This window comes from Lathyrus oleraceus, chromosome 1 (assembly GCF_024323335.1).
Source record: "Lathyrus oleraceus cultivar Zhongwan6 chromosome 1, CAAS_Psat_ZW6_1.0, whole genome shotgun sequence".
In the NCBI taxonomy this organism is placed as follows: domain Eukaryota; kingdom Viridiplantae; phylum Streptophyta; class Magnoliopsida; order Fabales; family Fabaceae; genus Lathyrus; species Lathyrus oleraceus.
Genome location: NC_066579.1, coordinates 407,698,456 through 407,722,403, shown reverse-complemented (window position 1 = coordinate 407,722,403; position 23,948 = coordinate 407,698,456). Strand labels below are relative to the sequence as shown.

The 23,948-nt window shown below is 32.1% G+C and overlaps 2 protein-coding genes across 4 annotated transcripts; both read left to right on the top strand.

Moving 5' to 3' along the window:
* Positions 1-1,773: 1,773 nt before the first annotated feature.
* On the top strand, positions 1,774-6,215 carry LOC127076146 (protein PHR1-LIKE 2). Of its 3 annotated transcripts, none has more exons than XM_051017723.1 (7): positions 1,774-1,934; positions 2,074-2,277; positions 4,603-4,679; positions 4,763-4,817; positions 5,196-5,274; positions 5,372-5,441; positions 5,564-6,215. In XM_051017723.1, exons 2-7 carry the CDS (start codon positions 2,085-2,087, stop codon positions 6,032-6,034), a joined length of 945 nt encoding a protein of 314 aa, XP_050873680.1. In that variant the 5' UTR covers positions 1,774-1,934; positions 2,074-2,084; the 3' UTR covers positions 6,035-6,215. The 3 variants fall into 3 exon arrangements, with proteins under 3 accessions (XP_050873680.1, XP_050873689.1, XP_050873671.1); XM_051017732.1 differs by having other exon boundaries at positions 1,832-1,987; positions 4,763-4,775; XM_051017714.1 differs by having other exon boundaries at positions 1,832-1,987.
* A 14,514-nt stretch (positions 6,216-20,729) lies between these two features.
* LOC127076137 (myb family transcription factor PHL7) lies at positions 20,730-23,887 on the top strand. The gene is made up of 7 exons (XM_051017704.1): positions 20,730-20,951; positions 21,859-22,077; positions 22,263-22,339; positions 22,424-22,466; positions 22,792-22,852; positions 23,053-23,122; positions 23,203-23,887. The coding sequence occupies exons 2-7, from the start codon at positions 21,870-21,872 to the stop codon at positions 23,716-23,718; spliced, it is 975 nt and encodes a 324-aa protein (XP_050873661.1). The 5' UTR covers positions 20,730-20,951; positions 21,859-21,869; the 3' UTR covers positions 23,719-23,887.
* The last annotated feature ends 61 nt before the right edge of the window (positions 23,888-23,948 follow it).

Here is a 23,948-nt window from a genome sequence, read left to right as displayed (position 1 = left end):
TTCAACGATTGTGATAAAAGGGTTGTTGCTATTATAGCTCAAAGAGGACTCATTTACAAAACATAAAAAAGGTCAAAGTCATTAATAAAAGTAATACAAAACATCAATTATGAGAGGGGAAAGTTGACAATCCAAAAGACACATCATTTACCACAGTTTATAACTTTTCCACATCACCTAAACCATAATTAAAGTAAAAAAACAAAAAGTATTGTTAAGAAATACAAAAAGAAGAGAAAAGTTGTGAATTGAGATTCATTGCAATTTGGCATAGTGACAGTGCTGAGTGTGTTGTTGTGCTATGTGAAAATCACCATCTTTGCTTTTCTTTCTAACCTTTTTTTTCACTCATTCCACTGACTCCATTTGCAGACCAAAATAAAAGGACAGGATGACATAGACACCATATGTATGAGAGAGAGAAAAAGTGAGAAACAGACACCAAGTAGTTATAATATTTTGCCTGTCATCCAATAAATATTGTTTTATTTAATATTAACTAGTTTTTATTTAAATGTTAGTACTATCTATCTCAAATTTACATCATCAAGCAATATTTATGCATAATATTTTTATGTATATGTACTCAATTTTTTTCATTAGTTGTTGTATTTGTAGGGATTTTTTTTGTTATTTTAAAGTTTAATACAATATTAATATTTATTTTGTTATTATTTTTAGATTTTATTGAAGAGATAAAAATATATGAAATAAAATAGAAAGAATAGGATATCCACTAAAATATAAATTAATTTTATACTATTAATCAATTACCACCGTATATTCTATCTAATTAAACTGTAATTTTTAAATTAATAATATAACATAACTGAATAATAATTTTCTATTAAACGACATCGTAATTAATATTTATTAAACTTAATAAAATATTAGATAACTTAAACTAATATGAAAAATATCATAGATAATTTTTTTATTCTTAGTTGTCTTGAAATTTGTAAAGAATTACATAAATAATTTGATTGGTCGCATGTATAATATTATTTTATATTATTTATGCACTACTCTTAAACTCAAATTTTAAAAATACATTTTATAAAAATAGTTGAAGGATAAAGATTGTGAAAAGCGATAAAAAAATATTAATTTAAAATAGATAAATTAATTTCATAAAACTGTTATTAAGTTTAATATAAAATGAAAATATTAAATTTAAAATGATATAAATGATATTAATTAAATAGTATAATATTTATAATTATTATATTTTAAAATATGAGAAAAAAAATATACACGAACAATGTAAAATAATTTTATATCGTCAACCAATCATTTTCATGTATTCTATCAAATCACATTGATATTTTTAAATTAATTGTGTAACATGATTAAATAATAAATCTTTATTGTGACAATATGACTGCCACATTTAATCTCTTACAATATATTATCAAATTTATATTTAAAAAATAATTTACAACCATTTACATTAAAATTTTTATAACAAATTACATTAAAGAAATTTAAGCAAAATTACACCCCAGATTCTTTAAATTTTTCTAATAACTCCTTTAGAATGATTTCTACATCATATTTTTCACATTTTAATTATTTAAAAATGTGATTATTATATTTCTTATTACAAATCATTACTTTTATATTATTTAAAATAATTATATTTACAATTAATACTTGTACTCTATTAAAAGGTAACAATATACAAGTTTGATACTAGTTTAATAGAGAAGCTGTTAAAAAAACTTAAAAGACCAGCTTATTTAAAAAAAATAACTTAATGAACTCTAATATAATTTTGTGAAAAATTGAGTAGTAATATGAAAGACAGAGTTAGATAGAGAGACAATAAGTCTTAAAAATTTGGTCTTTTTGATTTGTTTTGTTTTTTCAGCCAAAAGAGGAGAAAGGGACAAGATCCCCGAAAGGCGTGCCAATTTTCAGAGTCAATTTACTCCGTACGCTACTTTCATTCATCATCTTCTACTTTTTCACCTCTTCACTCAAATGGGTAGTAGTAATACTAGTTTCTTACTTCAACCTCTATTGGATCTCTTGTTCTATCTTTGATTTTATTCATTCTTCTAAACTTTCTAGATTCAACAAGGATGTATACTAGATTGATACACCCCCATGAAGGAATTGTTGGACAAGATGATTTGCAATCTGGTGTTGCTGCTGTCAATCATAAGGGTGATCCTTGTCTTGTTTTGACTGCTGATCCAAAACCTCGTCTTCGTTGGACTCAAGACCTTCATGAACGCTTTGTTGATGCTGTTACTCAGCTTGGAGGTCCCAGTAGTGAGTCATTCTTCATTTGTCTAACCCTTTTCTGTTATATATTTTTGTGTTTTCTTGCTTGGGACCGAAATGGTAGAGTATCTGAATTGGGTTTTTGTGAATTGTTATGAATTTGAATTGAATTGAATCTATTAGAAGTTGTTACTTTTGGACTTGATTGGACTATTAAGTCATTAGACTTGATTTCATGAACAAAATAAGGTGATTTTGAGATGGAAATTGAGCTTGTGAAATGAATGAGATGAACTCGAGTTATGTATAATTCGGCTCGTTTGGTTCAGGAACCGGCTAGATTTTGAAGGATTTTGTTTGAAATGATCTTGCTTCGTCTTTGGGAAGCAAGGAAAATGAAGGGCTTTTTTTTGTTTTGATTACATTGTTTAGGTGTTATCTTGGTTGTGAATAATCTCATCTATTGAAGTAGTTGTTTATCAAGAGCAATTAGTGTTTCTAGTAGAAGTTACTGTAACAATGTAGGTGGAAAAGTCTTATCATTCAATCACCTTGTTTGTTGATAATCTGAATCTTTTCAATTCTCACCTTTAACATTGAATGTTTATGTATATATTCGCCACTATGTGAACATGTACAAACATTTGAAAAACGGTTTGAGTTTGATATTTGTCAAGATATAGCTCAGTAGTTGCAGAGCTTCCAGTTCTTTTAGATATTTCACGGAACTTTTAGTGGTATAGTTGAAGGTGGAGTTGCTTGCCTATGTTTGGATATTTCAAAACGAGTGGAGCGGAATCGATATCCCATTCCATCGTTTGGATATTTTAGGATGGAATGCAATAAATAATGTTATTCCGCCCAAATCGGATAGAACAAGAATGAGGGTAAGTAATGGAATTGGATGCATGTCCCGCTCCATTCCACCCTCCTTTTACCAATGCAAACGATGGAATATAACATTATTTCGTTCCATTCAGCTCCATTCCGTCGCATTCCGTCAATCCAAACATAGGGAAAATAATTATCAACTGCAACCTTTGTGGCTGAAATGTGACTACATAGTACTTAAACAATATAAAGATTGGATATTTTTTCGTTTTTCACTTGATATAAGTTGCATGTTTGTTTCAGCTTTTAGGGTGAGTGCAAGCAGAAAAAGTTAATCTTTATTAAACTATTGAGTTTCTTGTATTAAAAAGTATTCTTAGGTTGTTTTAGAGGAAAATCGATACAATCATACAAAGAAGATGACATATTGATGAACATGTAGGGTACGGAGCACATATATGATTTGCCGGGTGATAATGTAATCGAAAAATTAACACTCTTGTAGAGTTCTATTTAGGAAACAAATCTAGGAACACCAACTCGCCGAGACATCAATTTTTTTCTTGTTTACCGGTAGGATTATATTTAAATTTAAAAAGGAAACTAAATTTATGATGGGCATGAATAATTTCTCGTGTACAACAAGATATATCGAGAGATTTTCTAATGTTTGATACATTAATAAGTACTATTTAGTTCTAAAAGATTTTGACTAATCTCTAACTTCAAATGTAAATTTATTAACTTGTTTGGCTGAGTTGTGACTTTGAAGACAATTAATCAGGGATACTCCTTTGGTTTATGTTGCGTTTTTGTAGTCACAACCGTATATTTTCAAATGTAGGTCAATTGTATTGTGTTGGAAGTATGATGTGTTTGTATTGCTACAAATTCTGGTTTTCCCGTGATTACGTGCAATCTTGTACCTAGCTTTTCCATCCCGTTATATTATGGACCTGTTTGAATTGACTTACTCGAGCTTGTTAATTGGTATAAGCACTTGTGAGTCTGCTTGAGAGGGCTTATGCAAACAACTTATTACATATTCGTAAGCTATTTTCAGCCTATTTCCATAAGCTCTCCAGGATAGCTTATAAAAACTGCTTATACATTATATGAAAAATAGTTTGACTTGATTTTATCTTTTGTTACAAAAAACACTTATAGGATAAACTCTTATGCTATAAGCGATTAATTAGGTTATTTATCCAAATAAGACCTATATATGCTTTGAATGAATGGTGTGCGATATTATAATTTGATCTATTGCATTCGCAACTCAAACGGCATGCTTTTGTTGATATGTTTGATCTACTCTTCCATGAATCCATAAGCTGTCAAAGTTGAAACTATTTCGGCTTAATCAATTGAACCTTCTATATATGTCGATGTTTATAATGATACCTAGCTTGACCTGTTTGCAAAGTAGCTACTAAAGCCTTCTTTCCATTTCTTATCTAGTTCCAGCTGAAATCATAATGCTTAGATTATCATCGATATTCAATACGATTTTTCTGACTAGGTTCTGTCTGTCATCTGCAGAAGCTACACCGAAAGCAATCATGCGGACAATGAACGTCAAGGGTTTAACTCTATTTCATTTAAAGAGTCATCTTCAGGTTTGTTCGATACTTTGAATAATAATACATGCACAATTTTAAGGTATGGAATAAAAACTAAACTTTTCCTTGGTGCATTGCAGAAATACAGACTCGGTAAGCAATCGGGAAAAGATATAGGGGAGGGATGCAAAGATGGTATAGTTGCCACTCCCCTCTATAGATTTTCTAGTTAGCATCCTTTCATTTTAATATTTTCTGCATAAAATAGGAATCCATGGCGTAATAATACATTAACAACATAGGTTATATTGTCGATAGAGGTTCCTGCAAATTGCGATTAGGGAATCTTGGTGAATATATTTCCAAATAAGTAAGTACCAAGTAAGTCTAATTTTGGAAAAGTAGAGAACCGAGCTAATTTATGATCAACACGCTAATTAGTTTGAATTTGTACAATTCACTATGGATAACTGTTCTTGAATTTGAAGAAAGCTTGCCAGGACTTGGTAAACTGTAAGTATACCGAAGTTTTCTGTTACAGTTGTGGCTTGACTTGTTGAAAATTTATGATAGGGATGACAGGTTCCTATCTTTTAGAAAGCCCTGGCACCGATAACTCATCTCCGAAGTTACCTACATCCGATACAAACGAGTAAGGAATTTCATTTATTCGTACAAAAAATTCTTATTCCTCGCACGTCTCAATCGTTTTGAATACCAAATTGAAGGAGTAAGTAATTTATGCATAGGGGTTATGAAATCAAGGAGGCATTAAGAGCACAGATGGAAGTGCAAAGTAAACTACATTTGCAAGTGGAGGTAACTTCATTTTCGTAGCGCAAGTTGTGTATCAAATTTTGCTTAATGAATTTTGTTTCGCATTGTTTAAATTTTTTTTATTAGAATAGAAATGCAAAGTAAACTACTGGTTGACATTGTAGGCAGAGAAGCACTTGCAAATTCGCCAGGATGCGGAGCGAAGATACATGGCAATGCTTGAAAGAGCGTGCAAGATGCTGGCTGATCAATTTATAGGTGCTTCTGCTATAGACACAGACAGCCAAAAGTTTCAAGGAATTGAAAATAAAGCACCAAGAGCTCCCTTGGTTGACCCTCTTGGCTTTTACTCCTTGCCGTCTACTGAGGCGGCCGGAGTGAATGTTCCAGAAGATGAAATTCCTCCAAGCCTCCCACCCCAAAGAGCCGATTGCTCAACCGAAAGTTGTTTAACATCGCACGAGAGCTCTGGAGGATTGACTCTAGAAGGATCTCCAAGTGCAGGGAAACGGAGAATGGTAGGCATGGAGTCAATGGCGGCGCCTTTGATTTGGAGTGAAGCAAAGATGAAAGCTCAAGCCATCAATATAGGTCAAGGGAATCACCATCTTGGAATAACTAGGTATGGCATGTAAGCATGGTGATGGTTCAATAGAGATACACCATTTTGCTTCATTACTTTTCGTATCTTACCTCTTCATGTCTGGTAAGGTAGTGGAGAACAAAGGTGGGATCAGTTTATCCATTTTGTAAATTAAAACTACCCTATGGCTTTCAAGCATTTCATAAAACCATACAAACGGCTCTTGATTGTTACTCCATTGTTTTTGCATCTCGCCGATTTATTATTGACCTTCAAATATACAAGTGGTGAGTTTCTTCGTTTTTTGGTATAAATATTCTCTCTGCGCAAGTGAGAGACAATTCCCTGCAGTGAATGTTTCGACCGATGGTGATATTGCAAAATTACGATGACACTTTGTTTTTTGTTTTTTTGGGAAACCAAAAGTGTAAGTCAATAACAAAACTTGTTTTTTTCCACATAACTTGTGATGTGTAGGAATGGGAATGGATATCTATGAGACGGATGTAAATGGATATCTATGATATACATGACCATTCTGATGGATAATTATGATGTTTATATCCGCTTCATATCCATGCGGCAGGTATCCATGGGTTTTAAGATACCCATGGATATTTATGAATAATTTTTTTTCTAAAATTAATTTTTGAAAAAAATATTTTTAGCTTCTTTTAAAGATAAAAAATTATTATTACATAATGTTGGTGCATAAGAGGAAGAAGATGAAGATGGAAGAGAGAGAAGAGAGAAAAGTTTCTAACAAACTCTAATAGAAAATTAAAAATCTGTTATGATTAAGATTACACTTTGAAGCTAAAATCACATTTGGGTTATATACTACTTAAAACAAAATGAAAATTCAAATGCAAGCTAAATTAAACTGAAATGAATTACAATCTAATATCATCTCTTAATTTATATTCAGTTAATCAAAATCAACAATACAAATTTCATCTTTCAACTGAATAAAGTGTTTAGTCTTGATAGCCTTAGTCAGAACATTTGTTCGATGCTTCTGAGTGCTATAATGCACAACTTCAAGCACCCCATTATGAACCTGATTCCTCAGAAAATGAAACTTCGTGTCAATGTGTTTGCTTCTTCCATGCAACACTGGATTCTTGGCAAGATTTATAGCTGATTTGTTGTCAATCATCAACTTCACATGCTTGCTCACCTTGATCTTCAATCCTACAACATGTTTAAAATCCATACAGCTTGACAAACAGACAAAGCACATGCAATGTACTCAGCTTCATAGACTGACAATGCAACCACTAATTGCTTCTTGGAGCACCATTAAATAGGACATCCAAGATACTTGAAAAGGTATTCAGAAGTACTTCTTCTATCAACTCTGTCTCCACACAATCAAAGTCTGAATAGCGTATCAACTCTGACTCAGTTTCCACACCAGAAGGGAACAAAACTCCATACTTCAGAGTCCCCTCAACATACCTCAGTATCTTGACAACAGCTTGGTAATATGACCACTTTGGTTTGTTAATAAACATACTCACCATTCCAATTGCATCACAAATGGCATGTATGATATCACAAAGATATTTCAATGAGCCAAGCAACTATTTAAAAATCCTAGCATCTATATCATCACTCTCAACATCGGAATCCAACTTGTGATTTGTTTCAGCAGGTGTGATTGTAGAATTGCAGTTCATCAACTCAAATCTCTTCAGAAACTCAAGTTCATCCTTCAGTTGATGCAAGATTATACCCTTATTAGAGTACATAATCTTCACCCCTAAAAAAAATGTCATATCAAGCAAAATTTTGTTTCTTCTTTTAGCAAGACTATTGTGTTGAGGAATATATGGAGCAATAACCTCATGTTCAATTTCATTCTCCTCACAGAACCTTCTGAATTTTGTAGAGTTGTACTCACCTCCACCATCAGTTCTGAGAATTTTCAGCGTCTGACCACTCTATTTTTCAACCTTCACCTTGAACTTCTGAAACTCAGCAAACACCTCATGTTTAAACTTAATGAGTGATACCCATGTCATTCTTATGAACTCATCCATAAATAACACAAAATACTTATTTCCTCCAAGTGAAGGTACTTCAAATAGTCCACACACATCATGGTGCACTACTCTTAAAACATGTTTTATTCTTGAAGCCATTTCTGATGCAAATGGAAGTCTAGGTTGCTTACATTTCATGCATATCTCACATGATTTCTTAGGATTCAAAATCTTAGGAATTCCATGTACCAGCTTCTTAGAACTCATATGCCCTAAGCTTATGAAGTTAAGATTCCTCAATCTCTTGTGCCACAACTCACTGTCACCTTCAGCAGCTTCTGCATAAGGCATTTAGTTTCAGTTGTTTCCACATTCACCTTGAATGTTCTGTTGCTTCCCTATTCATACTGCATAATCAACTTTTGATCAGAATCGTACAACTTCAATAGATTTTCCTTAATAATAGCTGAGAAACCTTTCTCAATTAGCTAACCTACATTCATCAAATTACTCTTCATGCCAGGAACATATCAAATATCCTTGATCAAAACAATTTTGCCATTATTCACTATGACCTTGACATTTGTCATTCCTTTAACATTCAGATACTTATCATCATCATATTTGATTTTTGTCCTATTTTTAGAGTCAAAATAAATCAGCCATTACTTATTTCCAATTAGATGATTTGAGCAGTCAGTGTCCATATACCATCAGTATACCAAATATCCACCATCAGATTTAGAAGCCATCAATATCACAGGTTCATCATCAGTTTCTCATCTGATTATGTTTGCTTCTTCTTATTTCTTTTCCTTGTTTGACAAACAGGCAGTAACAAAGTTACCAAACTTCTTATAATAGTAACATTGAACACTCTTCTTGTCAAACTTCTCTTTTCCCTTATGATGTTTCTTTTTATCAGAGTTGGAGACTTCTGATAACCATCACCATATCTCTTCTTGGCCTCACACCAAGACTACTTTTGATTCTTCTTACCAGAAGATGCTTTCAGAGCTTGCTCTACCTATCTTTCAGAGGTTCTCTCCGTCAGACGCAACTCTTGTGCCTCTAGATTGCTTTGCAGCTCTTCAATTCTCATGGTGCTCAAATTCTTATAATGTTCAATTGCTACAACAATGTAACCAAATTGAGAAGTAAATGATCTCGATACCTTCTCAATGATTACTTGTTCAGAAAGAGTCTCACCACAATGATTACTTGTCCCATGCATCCTTCGTCGTCGTCGAATCAACAATCTTCTCAAACACATTCACATTCATACACTAATGGATGTAGAACAAAGCTTTCTGGTCTTTTTCCCTCAATTCTTTATATGTATTCCTTTGTGCTTTAGTAGTATCTGCTACAACCACTACATAACCTTCATTGACGTGATCAAGAACATCTTGAGCGCCAAACAACCCACACATCTGAATCTATCCATCGATTCTAATTCTTTTCATCAAATACTGGAAGTTTTGTGTTCAAGCTACCATTTCCATAGTCCATATTTGATCTTGTGCAAGAAATCACTCAGATATTGACAAACACCCGTGTTTCTCAATCCCTCATAATCAAGAAATGTGATTCTGTTACGATTCGATCGTAAATTCAACGCGAATTCAAGAAACAAAATCAACCACACACACCTCACGTCCACTCGTGTTTTCCCCGGTGTTTCCCGTGGATCCGTATCAGAGCTCTAGATACCAATTGTTGATGCACAAGAGAAAGAAGATGAAGATGATGAAGATGGAAGAGAGATAAGAGAGAAAAGTTTCTAACAAACTCTAACAGAAAATTGAAAATATGTTATGATCAAGATTACACTTTTAAGCTAAAACTACACTTGGTTTATATACTACTGAAAACAAAATGCAAATTCAAATGCAAGATAAATTAAACTTAAATGCAACTTAAATGAATTACAATCTAACACATAACATCTATACAAGTCACTTTCAACTTAATAGTAAAATTTCATCACATTAATTTCCTTTTATTTCACCAAAACATAACAACATCTAAACATAATATATATGCATTTCATATTCAATCAAAATAAATGAAAGATATTGTGATTGTGAGTTATGGTGGGTGGACAAGTGTCAGTGGAGTAGGAAGGGACGCATTGGTTGAAATGGGGAATGACAGTACTTGTTGGTTGGACGAAGGTAGGGCAATACTAGTTGGTTGGACAATATAATTGTTGAGGTGACGTCTGAAATATAGAAAAACTTAAATATGAAATGACCAAATAGAATTTGTATGGAATGTAAAAGGTTTTTTTTTAAAAAACTTTTTCAAAAAAAATTATGAGAAGACTATTTTTTTTAAGAAAATGAAAAAATATAGTATAATAAACGAATAATATTTAAATAGTTTTTATAATTTATTAAATGATACGGATATCCATATATCATTAAATCCGCATCCATGTCTATTTAAAAACGGGTATTTAAATATCAATTTATTTTATTCACGAATATCTCTTAAACTATCTGCTCCATGTCCGTGAGGAATTTTACCTGCGGGTATTTGCCAGTACGGTTTTTTTTGTCATCCCTAATAATGTGTTTAACCATGAACATCCTTACTTCATAGTGTTGTGTTTACAATATTTCAAGGATTACGACAATAATCGATTTAGTGTTTCATAGATTTAGAAATTTAGAGTTTTCAAAAAAAATTGATCCAATGATATATTTAAGAAATATATATTTTTCTATAAATAAATTAATTATAATAAAAATGTGTATTTTATATGTAGAATGCTTTAACATATATTTCTTGTAGAGAATAATTAATAAAAAATTTAAAGATTAATTATGTATTTTTTTTAAATGTTAATATTTTTAATATTATTTAAAATTTATGTTTAATTAGTCTTGTGATCCCTTAATTTAATTTAAGATTCAATTTGGTCTCTTGACCTTAAATGTTTCAAATGTAATAACATTATTGAATGTACCATAAATTTTATCATTTGTGTAACTTTAACGATGCGATCTTTCTAACAAAGTGTACATCTTTAGATTTTAAGGGTCTATTAATTATAATGGTACACCATCAACACTTAATGTTTTTTTTAAGGTAGTTCATTGGTTAGAGCAAATCAGGAACAAACCAGAATTCAAACCAAACCATGGTGTTTAGTTCATGAATTTTTTTAGTTCGGGCAAAAATCGAAGAAAATCAATGAAATCCGATGTTAATTGGTTCGGACAACGAATTTTTAAATTTCTATCTGTGAGCCCTGTAGCATCCTAAACCCCGAAATACGAAATAATATGAATATAAAACAACTACACACATAGGGTTTCACTCAAACACAACATAAACCTGCTTCGTAACACATGTTACATAAAACATGCAATAATTTAAACACTTGGCATCACATGCTCGCCTTTACATAGGCTAATTGCAGCGGAAAATAAATCAATTAAAATAACTCAACAACCAAATAAGTCTCATAACATAAAACATGGTTATTGCAAAATGCCTTTAACATCAACAACATCGCAAATACTAACAATTAATAAAAAAAATCGTCCACCCGCCAAGTGTTACAGATCAGAGTAACGAAATCTAAAACATCACATAAAATAGAAAATAAGAACAACCTCAACAACATCCTTCATCTTTTAAGCAGCTACTCATTTATCTGCTCGTCTGTATCCCAAGAAGGAGCACAGAGTTACACAAACAACAAAAGGATGAGAATACGCTCATAATATATAATGGTGCAAAAGTATGCAAGGGTAGCCTAAACAAACATGAACAATCATACAACACAATTCAATCACATACACCACTAAAGTATTCTCAATCGTTAATATCAACATAATCATTCCATACATATGCAACAATGAATGCAATAGACTCGACACCCCGACTCTACAATGCATGTGGTACCATTATAGACAATATAGGTCCATCTCACTCCTGAATCTCCACCATAAGGTCAAAGCACACCAAATTGTTACTATCACCATAAGTAACGCTTCACTGACTCTCATCTAGAACCTTCTACTCGCTCCTTATTCTACACCATCGTATTAGAGTACACCAATTCGTTACTATCACCATAAGCAACGCTTCACCAATTACCATCTGGAATCAGCTACTCGCTCATGAATTCATACCACCAGACCAAAGCACACCAAAACTGAACCGAAGTCTGTATATAATGATGCATGTGTCATACCCCAAAATTTGCCCATTAATATTTCAAGACATTTTTCAGGGCACTCCGACTCATTTTTATGACACTGATCTTAAAGGAACAAAGGCCCAGCTCACGAGTGGCCCAATCCAGAAAATGGCCCAAACTGGCCTGCTCGCTAGGCGAGCAAATCCTTCGCCTAGCGAACGTTCGCTGCACGCTCGCCTAGCGAACGTTCGCTACACGCTCGCCTAGCGAAGCTGGCAGATAACAGAAAATTCTGGGCTTCACTCTGAGCCCATTAGGTCATGAAAAAAAGGCATTATAAATACCACAACTCCAGTCAGAAAAAGGGAGGACGAAAAAGGACGAAGGGAGAACCCTAGCAAGCAAACCCTAGCGCTCACAGACGGAAAACCCTAAAGGAAACCCTGAAGGAAAAGCCGGCGGCAGCAAGGTCACTTCCGCTCAATTCGATCCGATCGGCCAATTCAAGGTTACAATTCGATTACAAACAGGTTGGCATTGCTATTACTACCTTATGTTCTTAATTTGCACATGGTATCATGATTGAATTTATGAAACTATCTTAAGTTTTACATATGAATTTAAGTATGCATGAACATCTGAATGTCTAACCACATAATCTCTGTAATGAATGCTATAAGGTGTGAAGTTTGCTGCCATTCTATCGTTATTAAAACCGGAATCCGCAGCCGCTCGCTAGCACATCGCTAAGCGAGCATGCAACGAGTGTTCGCTAAGACTTTGCTAGGCGAAGCAGGAGCGAACGCGACAGCAGCCGACTTTTCTGTTCTGACTTTTGCCCACCTGTCATATTTTTATCATAACCATGCATTGTTTATCTGACCCTACTGTTGTCCTGGTTTCTTTTGTGGTGTAATTCTCGATTGCACCCTGATTTGGTATTCTGACATGTTTGCTGAGTTTTGCAAAGGTTCACACATCGCCGAGAAAGCTAGCTAGATAGGTATTCCACTTTATTTGTGGGATACCCTTTGTGGAGTTTCACCCTAAATTACCTAATTAATTTTAATGTATTAATTTTAATGTGGAGATCCACCCTCAATTACTTAGCTGATTTTAATGTATTGATTTTAATGTGGAGATTCATCCTAATTGCCTAATTGATTGTAAAATACGGCCTTTAAATATGTGATCTTGGACCTCTCTTTGCTGCCCTACGGTATTACGGTATAACGGTCGTGTCCCGCGAATGTAGGGATACACTTAGCAAAGACCCTTCGGTTAAATCATCATAAAATAAATCATGGTCCCTCGGATGTTGCCTTCGAAAATACGATTTTGTCCCTCGATGACCCTTCGGTGTAGCCTACGGTTAAATGATGATCGTCCCTTCGAATGCTAAGGTATCCTTACAACTGTTGCCTTCAACGACCTATCGATGACCCTACAATGACCCTTTCACATCCAAAGGATAAAACTACTTACTTCTCAATAGTAAGGACAGTTTTACCCTCATAAGGATAGGAAATGCCCATAACGACCTTAGGAAGGTATAACTCTCAATTACTGGATCATAACCTAAAACATTTTCCACCCCTCACACTTTGCAAGTCCTAGAAAATCACCACTTGGTATACATTCATACTGGAATCATTACCAAGTTATATTTTTCTAAACTGTTTTTCAAAATCAAACGAGATAAATACTTTGTATACATTCATACGAGAATCATTACAAAGTTAAACTCTCTTTTCGAAACATTTTTAAACAATTCACCAACACTTTTCAGACAAAAATATAAGTGATCCAGCAATTAAGAGCCCATGGATAACCATGGATACAAAGGGTGCTAATACCTTCCCTTTGTGTAATGTACCTCCCGAACCCAAAATCTATTGAGGTCTTTCCTGTTCTTTTCCACCTTTCCTTATTGGATAAAAGAAAAGTCGGTGGCGACTCTTGCTATCCGCGACATTGCGATAAAAAGCAAAATACCCCAAGTCAGTTCACCGTATGACAGCATGACTCTCAACAACATGCATTATCACCAAAATAATCACCACGATTATGCCCACATCATAATAATTTATTAGCTCACAATAAATAATAAACAACACAACATATAACTTTTTTTAGTTACTTACAAAAGATTTCTTTGAGATCATCAATCCTTAGGAGAGAATAGCAGTACTTAATAGTGACCTTATTCAACTTCCGACAGTCCACACATAATCTCATGCTTCCATATTTCTTCTTAACCAACAACGTTGACACTCTCCACGGCGATACACTAGGCATGCCGAACTTATTCTCTAACATATCTTCTAGTTGCTTCTTCATCTCACTCAATTTGAATGCGGATATTTTATGTGGTGTCATAAGTATAGGTCTAGTACTAGGTACTAAATCTATTGCAAATTCGACTTCTCATTCAAGAGGCAAATCATCAATGTCATCGGGGAAAACATCCAGGAATTTGCACACAACAGGAATATTAGCGATTGTAGCTTCGCTATCTATTTGTAGGGAAGCTAGTATCATGAGCACTTGAGAATCCTGTTTCAAGGACATATCTACTTGGTTGACGAATATAAATCTTGAATTCCCTTCCGACTCAGAAAACAACACGGTTTTATCAAAACAGTTTATATGAACATGATTGAACGATAATCAATTCATTCCAAAAAAAATATATTTTTGTATAGTTTTGATTATTAAACATTTATATATCTTAAAATTTTAAATACAAATGTCATATATTTTTTCATTATAATTCTAAAACATTGGTCTGTTGTAACTCTTAACTGTCAACAATAATTAGGGAATGAAGTATAAAATTATAAGCATTTAAAAAGAACTACAAGATGTAATGGATAAGACTATAAATATTTAGAGTGATTGATCCATTCAATGTTAGAAAAGGAAAGGTATATTGTTGAGTGTATTGTTATCATTGTTTCATCCCAACTCAAATAATATTAATTTTAAAATTATCATTGGTGAAGGATCGGAATAATATGTAAAAGATTCCATGTTAGCTGGTTACTAAGCGACATTGTTGTCATTATCACAACTTGATGTCATATAATGTAGACATATATGTACCAATTAATAACCAAAACAAAAATATAAAAACCAATAGAAAACATAGAAAGAAAGACATTGTTGATACCCCAAGTTTTCAAACTGTATCTTCTTATGCTAATTATAATTAAACCAGGTATGCACTTTTCTTTTATTTAATTTTCATTTTTAGTTGTTACTTATAGTTGATCATAACTTTATCTTGTTGCATTAATATTGTTCATTCATAGGATTAACTTGGAAAAGAGAAATTATATATCTTTGGTTGGTGAGTTAAGTTCAATTCCTTGTTGCCTTTTGTATTATTTCTTCTTTAAGTAAAGATCCATACACCAGTTGTATGGAGGGTTGAACTCACACTTTTTATAACAACATTGTATTAAATTAATATTTTTTAATTTATGTGATTTTTTGTAACCTTACATATTATATGTATTTGATATCGAGTCAAATTGAATCAAAATACATTAAAACAATTACACTAACACAAAAGCTAAGACTTAAAACTTCTTGAAATCACTATAAAAATGCATTGATTGTTTATTAAAAAAAAACTTGTTTCTAATTGTCTAAAAAGCATAAGGAAATTAAGAGTACAAAATTATGAAATCAATTTTGAATTGTTTAAAATTACTGTTGTTTTAATAAAATAAAATTTATTTTAAAATAATTGTTATTTTCATTATTTAATATAAAAACAATGATTAGTTTTTCAAATTATATCTTTTAATTATTATTCTTTATACTATTTTTAATATATCATTGTAATATAACTAATTTAATAAAAGTAACCAAGAATTAAACCAGAAAATGGATAAAATAAAGAAGATTTTGAATAATTTTATTCTATTGAAAAAAAATTATAATAAAAAGACGTGTTGGAGTTGAACACACTAAAGAGAGATATCTAAAAAAGTTTATTTAATATTTATGAGTAAATTAGATTCGATTTAAATCTTTAAAATTTATGAATTAAACACATATATGTAGTTTTGTAAATTATATTTAGATATAAAAACATTGATGATTAAATAAATAAATGACCCATGTCATATATTTAATGAACTGCAAAACACGAGTACTTGTACCAAGTAAACTAAACATATCTAAATTTTACTATATTGAAAATAGTTTACAGTCAAAATATAGCATTATTAAACTCTTAATTTGATTTTTTGGATTGTTTATTTCATTAACAACAGATGTTAGAGACTAGTGTGAGAAATTTGGCAAAACATAGGTAAATAAGTTGACATGTTTGACAAAAAAAAAAGTGGAAGTAAAATGTATAAAAAAAACAAGGGAATTCAATTGTCTATTTTGGACAAGAAGTTAATTGTGGATTAAAATCAAAAAATGGATAAAAGAAAAAAATATTAAGAATGATTAATATATGGAGTTTTTCAAACATCAATCAAGATGAGATGAACACTTGAGACGAAGAAGATGAAGATATCACTTTTAAATAAAATTTATAGTTTAAAAATATTAAAAAGTATGTTGAAACTTTCATTATTAAAATATTTAAGAATTAAGAATTGTAAATTTAATTTAATCCTAAAATAAAAAAATAAAAAAGATAAAAACCTTTATGAGTTTCAGAAAAATTAAAAAAGAAGTAAATTGTAGAGAAACTGAACGAACTTGTTCAATTATTTAAGGATGGAGAAGTAAAAATCGAAGAATCATCAACATTAACATACTATCATACTACTTCAGTGAAAAAATCATTTGAAAGAACATATTCAGTGGTTAAACGATTTTCGAAAGACTAAACATCAAATAAAGAAAATTCATGTTAGAAAAAATAAAAAGAATTATCTTTAAGTAAAATTTTTAAAAGAATAAAAAGAAGAGAAGCATCAACCTCAAAGAAAATTTTCTTTTAAAAAACATTCTATTAAAGTTGAAGGCACAGAAGAGATAACAAAATAATTTTTTTTTACTTAATAGTAATTTTAAAAAAAAGTTTCAAATAAAAAATTGTTAATAAATAAATAAATAAATGCCCCACGAGATAAATTATGGTCCACCTTCTTTCGGTCAAAATGACATGTGCTTCATATCCACGTTTTGATGGCGCACCCGTATTCGATAATTCATAAATGTAAGTATCAAACGACCAAACCTAACAAATTACTATAACTGTTAAAATGGGTTAACACATATGAATCGATCTGTTAGATTCAAAAAATTATAAAGTTTGGACTTCAAAGTTAGAGTCTATATTTTTAGGGGGTTTTTAACTCGGTCCTAAAAAGTCTGTGATCCATTATGACTATCTCGTATGGACCGTGGATAGCCGGTTAGACCCGCATGCATAACTATAAATTTTAAAATATTTATATTAATAATTATATTATCTTACTCTAGTATAACACATTAATTTTTTTCACCTCTTTGTATTTTATCTCTATTCTATTCAATCTCTCTCTTTTAAATCTTATACACTAATATAATTAATATTTTTTTCTCGTATTCTATTAGTTTCTCTTATGTAAAATATTCTAGTATTATTTTATACAATTTAGACATTAATTGTATTTAAAAACATATTATAATATTTATAAAAGATAATATAGTACTTAAAAATATATTATGTTTAAAATAATAATTTTTAATTTTATTTATAATACATATTATGAGGTTTTTATTTTAATTTTTTATTAAAAAAAATCTATTTAAGGCCGGATAGTCCAAAGGTCATTTAGAGTCAAGCTCGAAGTAATTTTCGAATCCATATTATAATAGGGTTTTTTGGTCAACCCTAAAAAACCCGAAGTCTACCAGAGCCGATCCATTTAAGACCCGATAGCCCATTTTAACAGTTCTACTAATTACAACAAATAAAAACACATAAGATAATCTCACATAAAATACTTGAGGCCCATCTCCATTCCAACCATCCAGTTTGAATTCAATGGTTTACATCCCCTTTTATTTCTCTATCATTTTGTATTATGGATTCAAGATATTTAAACTACGTGACTTATGGGATGATGTGGTCTCTAACTTTCACCTCTAACTTAGAAATGTTTCTCCTTTTGTTGAACTTACATTTCATTAACTTTGTCTTACTTCTACTGAAGGGAAATCCATTTGTTTCTAAGACTCGTCTCAAAATCTTCAACCTCTCATTTAACTCTTAAAGTATAATTATATCATTTGCAAAAAGCATACATCTTGGTGCTAGTTCTTGGATGTGTTCCATGAGTATACCCAAAATTAAAGTAAAAAGATAGGGTTAAGATTGAACCTTGGTGCAATCCTATTGTAATAGATAAATCATTTGTCTCTCCACCCCGTGTCTACACACTAGTCGGTATCATCTTGATACATATCTTGGATAACTTGAATATAAGCAATGTGAATCCCTTTCTTCTCTAGGAGTTTCCACAAAATCTCTCTTGACACACTATAATATGTCTTCTCCAAGTCAATGAAAATTAAGTGCAAGTCTTGTTGGTCCATTCGATATTACTCTATGTCGTAGTAGATAAATCACTTTCATGATCGACCCCCTAAGTACAAAACTAAATTGATGCTCAATAACTTGAGTCTCTTTTCATAGTCTCCGCTCAATCACTATTTCCCATAACTTTATGGTATAACTCATAAGTTTGACCCCCTAATATTTGTAAAATTTTGGATATCCCTCTTATTCTTATAGATTGAAACTAAGGTACTTCTTCTTCATTCATTTGACATTTTCTTTGACCTCATAATTTTATTAAAGAGTTTGGTTCGCCATTAAATGCCCTTATCTCCAAAAAAACAAATCACACTTTAATATGTATATTATCTGGCTGAGCCGCCTTACTGTTACCCATTATTTTCAACGCTTATTTTACTTATTGTTTCTGAATTCGATGAGAGTAATTATAGTTTTGATACTCTTCTATAATGTCGACCATGTTAGATTCCAGTGAGATGTCATATTCTTCATTAAATTAATTGTAGAAATACGACTTTCACCAATCATTTTATCTTTTTCCTGAGTCAAGACATTGTCTTCTTCATCTTTAACATACTTCATTTGAACCAAAATTCTTGGCTTACTTTCTCTTCCCTTAACAAGCGTATGTATAAATATCCATTTTCTTAGTTAATAAATATGGTATAAATAGTCAAAAGCTTGGGCTCTTACTTCACTCACTAGTTTCTTGTGTCTTTCTTGGCTTTCTTATACTTTTCACAACTTTCAACATTTTTACATTTGGATCATTCTTTAAAACACCATTTTTTATTATAACTTTACCCTAAACACTTTCATTTTACCACACCACCACGATTCTTTACCCTTAGGTCCAAAACATATTGATTATCCCAACTTCTCTTTAGCTATTTTTCTAATCTTTTGGGTAATCTTATTCCACGTATTATTTTCACTTTCTTGTGACTGTCAGAACTCTCCCTCCAAGATCTTATGTTGAAAATTCCCTTTGTTTTTCTCCCTTCAAATGCCACCATTTGATTTGTGGAGCTCCCATGTGAATGTTTTCTATTTGCTCCCCTATAGACTCTTACATCTATAACCAATACTCTATTTTGGATAGTTAAGCTCTCTCTCGGATAACTTTACAATCCAAGCAAATCTTCTTGTCTGACTTTATAATAAGAAATAAATCTATTTGAGAACATGCTACCCAGAGTCTTATACATAATAAAATGTTCATCTTTTTTTCTTCCTAAAGTAGGTATTAGCTATAGTAAGATAAAAAGATGACGAAAACTCCATGATGAAATTGATTTTCTTCCTAACCATATCGTCCATTATTTCCATAGATTTTCCAATAAATGTGTTTATATTTCATGTTCTAAAATGAATCATTTTTTCATGAACTAACTTCTTTACTTACACCCGCTCACAAACTCTTGTTTATTTTTCACCACATTCATACATTGATGCAACAATTCTTACTCTTTTACCCTAACTAGAGTCATTCACACTATTACGTATTTGATTAATGTCATAGAGATTCAATAAAAATTTACGCTGAGTCTCCAATCTAACACAACCCTCTCCTTTTTGAACAACGAATCAGACTAAATTCTAATTCTAATAGAATTAATCTTAAAAACACATTTATATTTCTTAAATTTTTTTTATTGTCTATTATTTATTGTATTATATCTAATTCTAAAGATTATTCTTTGTCCTACATGGTTGATAAAGAGTTATGCCGCTCATTCCATTATCACTTTTCAACTCTAGCTTATACTACAATTGTTTATTTTAATATTAAAAATCACAACATCTATAAACTATGGTTTGATTGGTCAAATCAGTTTTAAAATAAAGGTATCACAAACATTAAATTAGCTGAGGAAAAATGTCTTCAAAAGCGTTTGGACTAATATTTTTAACCCGAAAAACGCGTATGAGTAATAACTTTTCAACCTGCTTCCCTAATAAAAATATTTATTTAAATATACACATATAAATTTTTCAATATTTATTAATTTTTTATTTCTCATAGTTTTTATAAAAAAAAAAAATTTAGTATACTATTTATAATTTTTCTTCCGAGAAAAAGATATGATATAACAGAGTATTTTTGTCTATTTGTTTGATGATAACAATAGCAACCCCAGAAAAAAAAAGAGGAGAAATTTTATTGGAGGGTATCATATATTCATATTCATATCTCACTGTTCAGGAAGAGAGAGAAGACCTCCGAAATTGAAGGGGGCGAAAATTTGTATGCTTCCTTGGACTTTCTAGATCTCATCTTTTCTGGGTATGTCATCACTCTTTTTATTCTCTCTCTCTAGGTTTTGATTCTTTGAATTTTTTGAATTTTTGGTCACCCTTTTGACATCTTTAGTTTGAGCTTCACCCCCATCATGCTAATGTCTCAGCTTAGGCATCAAGTTTGTTTTTTTAAGCTTTCACTTCAGTTTTTATGTTGCTTTTTTTTGTGTGTGTGTGTGAAGTTTTATGTTTCCTCATGAGAATTTGGGAATTCTTCAGAGTTAGTCTCAAAGATGTAAGCTTTTCACCTCTTGGTGCTATGCTGGAGTTTTTTTTTTCTTTCTGTTGTGGGTCTTAAGTGTCATTTACTTATAGATTATGTATATGAATGCTTATGTATTTTGCCTTGGCCAAATGAAAATATGACAAGTTTTAACCTAAATTGGCCGAGTTTAAGTTTCTTAGACATGGTATTAGTGTGTCTATTTCATGAGGCTTGGCTCTTTCTAGAGAAGAAATGAAGGACGAAAGAAAGATGTTTTAGGTAGAGAAGACTTGTATTCTGTTTACTGTTATTAAAGTTGTGATCCATTGTGAAATGTCTCATCTTAGAATTATTTAGGTTCCTGCATGATATTTGGTTTCGCCTCCATATACTCTTTACTCAAGACCGTGATTTTGTGTGTACGGGTTCAGTAATACTAGTTTGCAAGGAAACTATGAATGCTGGATGTTGCTGTTTGCGGAAAGTCACCGGTGTGTTAATCTATTAAATTCCGATCAAATGAACCATTGGTTTTCAGGATAAATAATGAAAGTTGAGCTGATTCTGATTAAGAATTGAAATCAGAACGTGTTGATATTTCAAATACGATATGCAATTAAGTTAGAGATGCTTGTATTAATTTTCATATTATTAAAATTCTGTTCACTTTTTTTTTATGTACTGTCAGATAAATGACAAATGTATCATCCAAAGAATGTTCCTAATTCGAGTTTAATTGGAAGCAATTCATTAGTTCATGATCAGAACATAGATTGTGGTAGGAGCGGAATGGATCCAGGTAGTGGAGGAAACAGTCTTGCCAACAACTCAAAACAACGTTTGCGCTGGACACATGAGCTACATGAACGCTTTGTTGATGCGGTAGCTCAACTTGGCGGGCCTGATCGTGAGTATATACCCCCTTTTTTGTTAGCTGAAAATGTATAGTGTAGAATTGGTTGCATATGTGACTCAAATGTCTAATACTTTTGTTGGCTCGATATCCTAATTTGGACGAAGAAATTATCAAGCTTGAACTTTCCATATCATATCATAACAGTGTTTTAAATCTCTAAATTTTCATTTCCCTAGGTGCCACGCCTAAAGGGGTTCTCAGAGTTATGGGTGTACAAGGATTAACCATTTACCATGTTAAGAGCCATTTGCAGGTATTGTGCGCTTTAGAGCCTCTTAACTTGATTTTCCATTATTCTCATTTTTAAGTGTTCATTCTACTTTTTTGTTGCATACAGAAATACCGACTAGCAAAATACTTACCTGACTCCTCATCCGATGGTACGCAAATCTAATTTTCATTGTTTTACAACTAAAGGTAGATGTAGACCTAAAATACTAGAGAAGTTATTAAGTAAGCTCTCGAGATTAACGATTTGGATAGAGGCATGGTCCTGAATAGAACATTATGGTGAAAGTTGATCCATGTAGCCGACCCTACTTAGTGGTATAAGGCTTGGTTGTTGTTGTTGTACACATTCATATGTTCATATATAAAATACTTAGGCCTTACTGATTTATTGTTCTTAGTCCGTTTAAAGTATTGAACTTCCTTTTCACTTTGATTTATCCTTTAAATTTGCTGATAACTTTTAACTGTCAATAGAAGGGAAAAAAGCCGACAAGAAAGAAACGGGGGACATGCTTTCCAACCTAGATGGTTCATCGTGAGTATAGCTTCCTTTTATGCTTTTGGGTTATCATAATTATACAAGGAAGCTTATTGGTAATAAAAGTTTCTGTTTTTGTTAGGCATTCAATGCCTCAAAACCTGTTAGTGAGAAAAAATCTAACTTTTGTATCAAAGGATCTTGATTGTTTTGACGAATTCTTGGTGGTATAAATAACTAATGTTCAATGTCTTCAGGGGAATGCAAATTAATGAAGCACTAAAACTTCAAATGGAGGTGCAGAAGCGTCTACATGAACAATTAGAGGTATACCTCCTTGTCGAACCGATCTATCAGCTATATATTATGTCAATCTTGTAACTGATTTTTTATTCATTGTGAAACAGGTGCAGAGACAGCTACAGTTAAGGATAGAAGCTCAGGGAAAATATTTGAAAAAGATAATCGAAGAGCAACAGCGACTCAGTGGGGTTCTTTCAGAAGCACCTGGCTCTGGTATTGCAGCACCAACTCCAGGAGATATGTGCCAACAAGAACTCGACAATAAGACTGAACCGGCAACCCCCGACCCAGAAAAAGCTGCTAAAGATCACACACCAGCAAAGAGTCTTTCAGTTGAATCTTTTTCATCTCACCACGAACCGATGACGCCAGATTCCGGTTGCCAAGTCGGTTCTCCCGCTGACAGTCCTAACGGCGAGAGATCAACTAAAAAGCAACGAGTAAGTGTGGAAGGAGAGTATTCAAATCCAGACATGATGCTTCCACATCAGATACTGGAGTCAAGCATGCCGTCATACCAGCAACCTGTTTTCCTTAGCCGAGATCACTTTGATTCTGATTTAGGAATGTCTACAAGAAGTGGCGAGGAATTGGACAAGCTTGGTGGCAGGAATATGTGATTTGGTGGTGTATTCTGCAGGATATGCAGTATCTTAGTTTGTGTTATATGTATTACTCTTAGTTGATGGAGGAACTTGTTCTTCATAGATTTTCAAATTTTAGTTTTCAGTTGAATTCTTGACTAAATACACAGCCTTTAATTTAATTATTTTAGAGAATTGATTTGAATTGGGTTAGTAGAAAGGTTATTGTCATCTTCTATACTTTCAAAATACTCATACTATACTCT